The sequence below is a fragment of the Microtus ochrogaster genome, chromosome 8 (assembly GCF_000317375.1).
Source record: "Microtus ochrogaster isolate Prairie Vole_2 chromosome 8, MicOch1.0, whole genome shotgun sequence".
Taxonomy (NCBI): Eukaryota; Metazoa; Chordata; class Mammalia; order Rodentia; family Cricetidae; genus Microtus; species Microtus ochrogaster.
Window position 1 is genome coordinate 69580391 of NC_022015.1, and position 10308 is coordinate 69590698.

At 47.1% G+C, this 10308-nt stretch overlaps 1 protein-coding gene across 1 annotated transcript in view; it reads right to left on the minus strand.

The window, feature by feature from the left end:
- Positions 1 to 527: 527 nt before the first annotated feature.
- The window catches only part of Morn4 (MORN repeat containing 4), a 12072-nt gene continuing 2291 nt past the window's right edge, over positions 528 to 10308 (minus strand). The window contains exons 2-5 of the mRNA XM_005352294.3: positions 3776 to 3873; positions 2775 to 2889; positions 1970 to 2079; positions 528 to 1803 (exon numbers count right to left, since the gene is read on the minus strand). Of these exons, the coding sequence (XP_005352351.1) occupies positions 1655 to 1803; positions 1970 to 2079; positions 2775 to 2889; positions 3776 to 3842 (441 nt within the window). The 5' untranslated portion in view covers positions 3843 to 3873 and the 3' untranslated portion in view covers positions 528 to 1654. The remainder of the gene's footprint in view (positions 1804 to 1969; positions 2080 to 2774; positions 2890 to 3775; positions 3874 to 10308) is intronic.

Below are 10308 nucleotides of genomic sequence, written 5' to 3' on the forward strand. Positions count from 1 at the left end.
TCTTGGGGCTTATATATACTGATGCTCAATCCAGTGGAAGGGAGGTGAGACCAGAAGGAACAGGATGGAGAAACCCCACCCAGCCCTGCCATTTACTAGCCTGGACAATTTGACCCTGCTGGTTTAAAAAACTCGTGTCTTCTACCCCACAGAAGTGTGTGTGTGTAGCCATAGGTCAACCTCCTGTGTTCCTCAGAAGCTGTCCATTTTGGTACCTGGGGCTGCTAACTAGGCTAGGCTGGCTGGACAGTCAGCCCCAGAGATACTTTCTTTGAATCCCTAGACGTGGGAGTAGAAGCATGCATGACCATGCCCACATTTCCACACAGTTGCTGAGGATCGAACTCAGGTCCTCGTGCTTGCACGCAAACACTCTGGCTGGCCTCTTGCCAGCTCAGCACAGTGGTTCTGAGAAACAGGTGATGTTATGCAGCAAAGTGTTCAGTGTTAGCTCCAAGCACCTCTCTGTTTAGTTCCCACAAACAGCAAACCCATGAGCCCAAGTCCAGAAAGTCATGAACATGAAGTGCAGGCAGTTGTGGTGGCTGGTTTATTCCTATGAACACTGTTCTACAGTACAGTTCAGAGAATAAATAGAGGCACACAGCTAGGATTCCCACCACAGTCCGCTGTTGAGGGAGACTTGAGGTTGGGAGCTGGGCTAGGGCTGGGACCTACGCTAACTGGAGACCTTGGGATGGTTTTGGCAGTAAGATCTGTCCCAGGCCCGAGGGCCAAGACTCTTGCTTGAAGAGTCATGAGTGAAACGGAGGTGCCAATGCCAGTCAGTTCACACTAGGATGGATCCAGGACTTCTGACACCCAAGGGGCTGTGAGTCTGATCCACTGATGCGCTGGGAAGGAACTGTCAGTGCAAGCCTTCCCTGGGATTCAGGTCATTCACAGGAGGCCTAGATAGGTCTGCCCCTTGCCCTGGATTGATAATGGATACAGGTCATAGCTATTCTTACACTAGTTTCTTATTTGGCTATTCTATGAGGGGATCCTGTCTGACATCTAAGGGAGAGAGAGGCACAGATGGGGACTGGGCTATCTGCTGTAAGTCAGGTAGGGAAGACAGTTAACTGTAAAGTTGAGGGAGAAGAAAGCCACGCTCTTACATTGAAGGTGAATAGAAGACACAGAGACCAGCCTGGAGCCAGGCCTCCAGTGCGGTGCATGAGGGGTAACACACAGGAAAGCTCTGTTCTAGGCTTCACAGAACCACTGTGGTCTAAGTCACCCTCTTTTTCCTGATTTCTCCATGGCGGCACACAGGACTGGCCCTAAGTCGGAGCCAGGATCATCTGCTGTAAGGATAGGTGGAATGAAGAGATTCTGTGTGGTTTGACAGCACACAGAAGGCCACAGCACTGGGTACCAAGGTGCTAGAAACGGAGTAACAGCAAGGAAGAGAGGCGCCCCGTTCTTAAGCACAGGTCAGGGAAGGGCAGAACTGCTACAGGGTCTCCGGGCCCAAATCCTTCACGCTTTCCTGCGACTGAACTCCTGATTGGCAGGCGACAGAGCACCTCACGGGCGGTGGCACCACAGCCACCACAGTCAATCCCATCTCATAGCGGGTTCGTTTGTTCGCCTCGCCGCCGCCGCCACATGGGCACAAGGGATGTTCCCAGATGTGCCCAAAGCTCCATCAGGCCGTGAGGTTCCTGGCTGACTTGGAGGCGCTCTGCGCCCGCTGAACCACGGCAGAGCACTTCTCACGCCGCAGCAGCGTGTTGTTCTCGAACAGACCTTCGTTGCGGGGTATTCCGTGGGAGCCGTCAGGGAAAGTCAGCAAGCCTTTGAGGACAGAGAGAAGGAGACGGCATTAACGTTTCAGGTCAGCTCCACGTGTAGGGGCTGAAGGAGAGGGAAGTGACAGGCGGGCTCGAGAGGTTGCTGGATTACGGAGGAGTGCTTCCATCCATGTTACACTAAATTACCATCCCACTGAGGTGAAACTTACCAAAACCATCTACTCTGCCATTTTTAAATTCCCCCTCAAAGGTCATGTTGTCATAGCGAATGAAAACTCCGACGCCATTAAACTTGCCCTGGGCAAACTCCCCCTCATACCTGCAGAGACACCAAGACAGTAGTTAGCCTTTAGTGGGTGGGTTAGCCGTTCGGGGTAACCTAGGCAAGCAGTTGCGGGCGGGTGTGAGTCAAGCCGCAGAGCAAAGCTCACTCCGCCCATCCCAGAGCTCTGCCTGTGCCACCACACCATTCCCCAGCAGCAGAGGGCTCAGAAGGCATAGGTGGAGAGACTTAGCTCCAGGGAAAGAGACTAAGTGAACAGAGGTAAAGCAGAAAGTCACTCATCTCTCTGCTGTTTCCAATTTCACATCTATTTAATGTATTTGTTTTGTTTAGAGATGAAGTGTTGCTATGTAGCCCAGCTTGGCCTCTGCCTTTCTAGTCCTAGGATTACAGACATATGCCACCATGCCTGACTTTTGCATCTATTTTAAAATAATATGGGCTGGCAAGATGGCTTAGAAGGCAAAATAAACCTGTCTCCAAGCCCGATGACTTGAGTTAAATCCTGGGGGCCCACATGGTGGAAGCGAAAAACAGACTCCTCTGACCTTCACATGTGTGGTGCACCTTTTACAAATAAGTAAAAATTAAATAAAAAATCAAAGTCATCAATAAGAGAACTGCCCACCCCTTGCCTGTTTTCTTGCCTGTGCAAGCTCAGGGCTGAACAGACGCTCTCCAGTGCCCCACATTTCTATCACAGCCTGAGAAAGGACCGAGCTCATACTTACCTTGAGCCATCTGAGAAGGTCAGTACCCCAAAGCCATTAAAGAGCCCATTCTCAAAGTGACCCAGGTAGGTGCCACCATCTGCAAACATCAGTTGACCAAAACCATGTCTCCGGCCTGAGCAAAGAGAAGGACAGGGACCAGGTTGGAATGGGGCAGCTTCAGGGTCCCTTCTTACTGGCTTAGCAGCCTATACCCTCCATAGCCTTTCTCACAAAAAACTTCCCTTCGCCTCTGTGAGTGTGTAAAGCCTGGTCTCCTTGGGCACAGGCCTGGCCTCAGTATGAACTGCTCTTGGCCTCTATGGGCGTGAAAAGCCCATCTCCTTGGGCAGTTTCGTGGCTTGCTAGAACCAAACCTGTGAGCTCTAAAGTGTCCAGGCTGAGTTTCCAAACTGAACCATTAAACTGCTTCTGGTATAGTTTCTAGCATAGTTCACAGTTCCAAAGAATTTTGCTATCCCTAAGAATAGATCACTTCCAAGTGTAAAAAGCTGCCCGAGGAAACTCAAAGCAAGGAGTGCCACTTGCTCTTGAGTGTCTTCTCTCATTTCCAGATCTTCCTTAACTTCTGAAGACTCATGGCGAAGAAGTCAGTGCAGTGAATCCTAAACTCTAATTTACACCCAAACGAATTCATTTGCTCTCCCCACATAAGACAAGAGACTGTGTTAAACATACATAAGATGACAGACTATGCCGGGCGGTGGTGGCGCATGCCTTTAATCCCAGCACTCGGGAGGCAGAGACAGGTGGATCTCTGTGAGTTCGAGACCAGCCTGGTCTACAGAGCTAGTTCCAGGACAGGCTCCAAAGCCACAGAGAAACCCTCTCTCAAAAAAAACAAAAAACAAAAAAAAAAACAACAAAAAAAAAAGATGATAGACTGTGTTAAAGCACTATCGATCCAGAGTGGGAAGACGGAACTCATTTCCCATTCCTTCATTAAGCCCTGAAATAAAGGGCAGGTACGATGTGGAGCTGTGTCTTGAGACCCTGCTCACCCTCCTTCCACTCGCCACGGTATTCCTCCCCACTGGAGTACGTAAAGGAACCTTTCGTCAGCGTCATGGTGGTTGCTGACGGGAGGAAAGGATGACACCTGTAAGAAACAGAGAAGCCAGTGTCACCCAGGGTAGAGGGCCTGAGGCTGAGCTCTGGTAAGGGCATCCTATCCCAGGTGTACTTAGCAAAACGCCCTCCTCGACACCCACTGCCACCTCACCCCTGCTTTTCTAAGTTTTCAGCCAGCTCCTGCTTCCTGTGACCTGGGATGGAAATAGAAGCTCAATCTGCAAATATTTCCTTGATGTCTACCACGAGCTTGGATGTATAAAACAGAGTCTCTCCCCTCAGTGAAGTTATAACATGGTTGGTGAAACACCAAACTATCCCAGAGACAATGTAATTCCATCAACTCAGACGGCACATATCAGCAAGTACAGGGGTGAGCAGCCCTCACCAGAACCATGGCTGTAATCCCAGTGCTTGGGAAGCAGAGGCAGGGGATCATGTGTTCAAAGCCATCCTTAGCTACATGAAACATCTCAAAATAAATAAATAGGTGTAGTAGGAGGCCGCTTGTTCATTTCCCGGCTGTTCAGACTCCTGAAATAACCACACAGAAACTATATTAATTAAAACATGGCTTGGCCTATTAGCTCTAACTTCTTATTGGCTAGCTTTTACATCTTAATTTAACCCATTTCCATTCTTTTCTATTTTACCACGAGGCTTGAGGCCTGCTGGCAAGGTTCCAGTGCATCTGTCTCCAGAGGCTCCATGGCTTCTCCCTGACTCGCCTCCTTTCTTCCAGCATTCAGTTTAGTTTCCCCCGCCTAGCTCTACTCTGCCCTATCACAGGCCTAAGACAGTTTCTTTCTTTTTTTTTTTTTGGTTTTTCGAGACAGGGTTTCTCTGTGGCTTTGGAGCCTGTCCTGGAACTAGCTCTGTAGACCAGGCTGGTCTCGAACTCACAGAGATCCGCCTGCCTCTGCCTCCCGAGTGCTGGGATTAAAGGCGTGCGCCACCATCGCCCGGCAAGACAGTTTCTTTATAGCCAATGGTATTCACAGCATACAGAGGAGAATCCCACATCAAATAGGAAAAAGGATAAAAGAAAAATAAGCAGTAAAGAAAGAAAAGAGCAACATACAGGGGTAACAAGGAGCTGGTCTGACTGGAAACGGCAGCTTATTTAGGGAGCAATAGATACACCGACACCTTAAGGTTTGTTTTTGTTTGTTTGTTTGTTCCTCAATATAGGGTTTCTCGGTATAGCTCTGCCTATCCTGGAACTCTCTCTGTAGAGCAGGCTGGCCTTAAACTCAGAGAGATCCACCAGCCTCTGTCTCCTGAGTGCTGGAATTAAAGGTGAGCACCACCACTGCCTAGTTATATTGAGTTTTTAAAGAACCTCAAAGATGTAACACAAACTCCTTTATAATACAGATGAAGAAACAAAAGCACAGAATGGTTAAAGGTTTTGGTGCTGGGGAGATGGCCCAGTAGCTAAGAGCACTTGTTGCTCTTGCAGAGGACCCAGGTTTCATTCCCAGCCTCACGTGCTATTTTACAATCATCCAAATTTCATTTCCAGGGGATTCAAAACCACCTCTGACTTCCGTAGGTACCGGGCAAGCACATGGTGCATATACGTACCCACAGACAAATATTTAAACATAGACACAAAGAAATCTAAAAGACATTTAATAAAAATGTTGTTGCTGGCTAAGTAGGAACAAGCACATGGCCCTCCATGATGACTTCCTTCTTTATGCTGAGCTATTAGGTCAGACCAGTTCATGGCGCTCCCTGGAAACTATAGCAGCTAAGTTACGGAAAGAAAAAGAGTCTGGCAGCGGGGGTGGGGGTGGACTTGTGAAACAAGGATGACTGTGACCAGAGGAGGGGTTGGAGCAGCAAAGTCCAGTCAGAGGAGCCTGCGGGAAGGGATGAATGTCCTCCTACTGAGAGTCAGACTTGCCTTAGTCTGGGCTAGCTGTGGGCATTACTTGGTTAATGGAGTGTTACGAAAGATGATAATAGAGACCTATAAATGCAGAGGCTCGAGAAGCCCCAGCCTTGCCCTTGTGCTGGAAGACCTGCTCTGCTTCCAGCGCACAGTCTAGATGAGGGCAGGCCATGTGGAGCCATTGTCCTGGCTGACCACAGAGAGGTGAACTCAGCAGGCCCGAAAGGGCTGCCCTAGGAGCCTGGCCCCTGGCAATGACTCACAGTTTCACCGGGCAAAGAAATAATAGCTGTTTCAGGTCACCGTGTTTTCAAAGTGTGTGTTATCACCCAGTAAAAACTGACATATTCATATGAATGGGTGATGGCGGGCATGTATATGATGAGAGCAGAAAGCATTCTAGGGTGAATATATCATAGAAAAAAAGCCATACCAATAGCATTGGGGACTAGCGCTTGGGAACCCCCACTTTTAGTAAGTACATCTTGAGTTCGCACCTGAAAGCCTGTGGAATCTGACTGCACCACAGGGAGACACTGAACACTGTGACTGCAAGGTCTCCATGGGAACAGTCAATGCGCAGTCTCGCTCACAGGCACGTGCCTGATGCCAGCAGGACAAGTGCGTTTCTTCTTCGGAACATAGAGACTGGATCTAGTGCACAGAACTGGAGAGGACCCTTAAATGCTTGTGGGCCTGGTGCCAGTGACCAGTGTCCTTTTAAGTCGCACAGAAACCGAAACTCTTATCTTCCGTCCAGTATCAGAGCAGCGTCTCAGCAAATACAACATTAATGAGAGGAAGAGAAGTGTTCCATAAGAATGTCAAGAGAAAACTCTTTACAGGAGAGCTAAGGTATTCTGATAGCTGTAGGTCATCGGTAGCTCTTTCTAGAACTAAATGAGTTAATGGCAGTCACAGTCAAAGGACGGCACAGCTGTAAACATGCTGGGCAAGTGTCACATCTTCTGTCCCAGTTTTCTGGGGGAGCAGGCTTGCCATGGCAACGTAGGTGAACTTGTCGCAAACAAAACCCTCAAATTGCAACATAACTCTTCAAAATACACCCACCTGAATCTGAAGAGCTGTGTATGTGTATGGGAGAAAGAGAAAAGAGGGAGAAAGAGGGGGGGTATTTGGTATTCTGAGACAGGGTCTTTTAATGAAGTCTTGGATAGCCTTGGAACTTGCTATATAGACCAGGCTGGCTTTGCATTCAGAGAGATCTGCCTGCCTCTACCTCCCAAGTGCTGGGATTAAAGGCGTGGGTCGCTGCCACCACCACCTGGCTCAGGTGCATTACTTTTGTTTATGCTGCATTTGATTACGTGTGAAGCTGTGATTCTTTGCCTGTCTAAAACACCTGATGGTCCTAATAAAGAGCTGAATGGCCAATAGTGAGGCAGTAACAAGGAGAGGCGGGACTAGCAGGCAGAGAGTATAAATAAAAGGAGAAATTTGGGAGCAAGAGAACGAGAAGAAAACAAGGAGAGGAAGACATCAGGGGCCAGCCACCCAGCTACCCAGCAAGCCATGGAGAAGGAAGTACAGAAATAGAGAAAAAAAGGTAGTCTGGATAATATAAGAAAAGCTGGCCGGAAACAAACTCAGCTAAGGCCAGATATTCATAATTAAGAATACTCCTGTGTGTGTGATTTATTTAGGAGCTGGGTGGTGCCCCCCCCCAAAAGAGTCCAAAGAGCTTTTTCACAACAAGGATTATCTATGAACAAAGTACTAGCCATGATCTTAAGTTGCAAATCTCTCTCTCTCTCTCTCTTTTTTTTTTGTTATGCTACTAGCTCTTGGGCTAATATCTTAAATATTTTAAGGAAGGTGATAAAATTTGAGATTTTATTTTTAAAAGATTCTATCTATCTGTTGATACACACACACACACACACACACACACACACACACACACACACACACACACATATATATTTGCCTGCAGGACAGAAGAGACCTTGGATCCCATTATGGATGATGGCTATAAGTCACCATGTGGTTTGTGGAAATTGAACTCCAGACCTCTGGAAGAGCAGCCAGTGCTCTTAACTGCTAAGCCATCTGTCTAGCTCCTGAAAATTTATTTTTATTGCCAAATGTGGTAAAGCACTTTTTTAAAAGGGCTTTAAATTTATGTATATGTGTATGAACCAGCATAAGTGTATGTATACTACTTGTACACAGGAGCCCATGGAGGCCAAAAGAGGGGTTTATGTCCCTTGGAACTGGAGTTACAGACTGCATTTTCATTTTCTAAAGACGTTTGCAGAGTCTCCCTAAATTTGACCTGACTTGGATTGCTTTAAATACAGCATCATGGACGTGATGTTCATCATCAATGTTCATTCCGCTCATTGCTGGATGTGTATCTTGAACCCTGGGCCACCACCTAAGAACACCTGACAGGAGACAGTGAGATGGCTCAGCAGATCGAGGTGCCTGCCCCCAAGATGACATCCTGAGTTTGATCCCTGAACCCACATGGAAGGAGAGAACTGAATCCAGCAAGTCGTCCTCTGACTTCCACAAGCATGCCATGGCCTGTACACAGAAACAAATAAGAAAATACATAATAAAAATGTTATTTAAAAAATATATGCTATCTGGAGGTTCCCAAGCAATGAGGAAGTCAAGCCAGTTATAGGTCATGTGCTGGTCATGTGCTGCTGCTCTGGTTGGCGTTCTCATTTTTCAATCATCTCAGCTCAGGCAGGCACCAGGCATTGGTGAAGCAGATGTCAAATGATTCCAGCTCCCAGACACTGAATCCCATCTCATCTGAGAAACTACAGAATAAAGAGAAGCCATCTCCATGATGTCAGGCCCAGATCCCTGGCCCACAGGATCTGGGAGTAGCACAGGGTAGTTCTAAGCTGCCAACTGTGGGGTTAGTTTGTTGTTGGGTGATAGCAAACTGCACACCATCTGCCAGATGCCTCTGTCCATTCTGTGCTATTTTTCAAAAGTATATTTGATCCATTTCCATAAGTTCAGAAGTTGTTCCTCCAAACCATGTCTAGTCTCAAGAAGCACAGCAGAAGTGCTAATTAAAAGAAACATGTGTAGAACTCATGGGTCTCGGGCTACAGCTGAATACATTTGGCTAGAAACGGCTACATGTGTCCAAATAGTTGTTACTATCACTCCTTGGGACAGTGTTTGAATTTTTACTTGGGAGTTTTGTAACTATCCATGATAATTAAAAGTCAGCTGGACAGCCACAAAACCAAGAGGGAATGTCACCAGTAACCATGATTATCCATAGTTATTGAGACAAATCTAGTTTAATTAAGTGTATCCAGTACTCAGTGAAGATGAAAAACAAGGAACACAAGTCAGTGTTTACATTACTTGTCATATCTTTGGAAGGGAGTAGATGCCCCAAGCGTAGATATGCACAGGGAATCCACTCACAAACCAAGATGGTTCACATTCCTGCACACACTTACCCTTTCTGCACTCATGACAGACGAGTTGCAAAAGAGCAGGCCAAACATAACCTAAAATTACTAATCTGTCTCTGGAATCCACTATCCTATTGAGGAACTTTAAGACAATTCTGAAGCCATTCCTGACAACTCTTTACTTCCCCTTCTCCCCTGGGAACCAAGGACGTAACAGCACGTACTGAGATGTTGGGAACTTTCCATCTCCCTGAATAGGGGCATGATAGCCCTTAGGTGTTGACTCAGTTACTGATGTTTTGACTTAGTCCCTGGGAAGGAGCAAAGTGACCCTCAGAAGTTTCCCTTTACCTCATCTGATCTGGCAACCACTCTCCAGCCAATTATTGGTAATAGCCTTTTTGAATAAGCCAATCATAATAGTTAAAAAACAACCCCCAGACACCCCTTCCTTCTGTGGTTTTTCCCTTTAAAAGTAGCCTGTACCAGACATTCAGGGTCTTCTAGCCTTCCGACTGCTAGAAGACCCTGTCATGACAGAATTAATAAAATCCTCATGCTTTTTTTTTTTTTTTTTTGAGACAGGGTTTCTCTGTGGCTTTGGAGCCTGTCCTGGAACTAGCTCTTGTAGACCAGGCTGGTCTCGAACTCACAGAGATCCGCCTGCCTCTGCCTCCCGAGTGCTGGGATTAAAGGCGTGCGCCACCATCGCCCGGCAATCCTCATGCTTTTACATCAGCTGTGATATGAGGGATGGTCTCTTGGGGAGACTCCTCTTCCTCGGTGATTGGACGCTAGGGTCCAACACTATTACTTTGCAAAAAAAAGAGCATAGCCTTTGATATATTATTTTTTTCTTCCACAGACATTTCCAGACAGAACTCTAAGACAATGATGAGAAGCTGCTTTCATTTCTTTTGTCAAAGTGCTTTAAATATGTGTCTATGTGTGAACCTGCATGACCATATGTATACTATGTAATGCAAGGGCCCATGGAGGCCAAAAGAGGGCTTTATAACCCCTGGAACTGCAGTTACAGGTGGCTGTGAGCCACCAGGAGGGTGCTGGGGACTGAATCCCAGCTCTTTTGCAAGAGCTGTAAACACTCATCCCTGCTGAGTCATCTCTCCAGCCTCTCATTCCTTCCTTC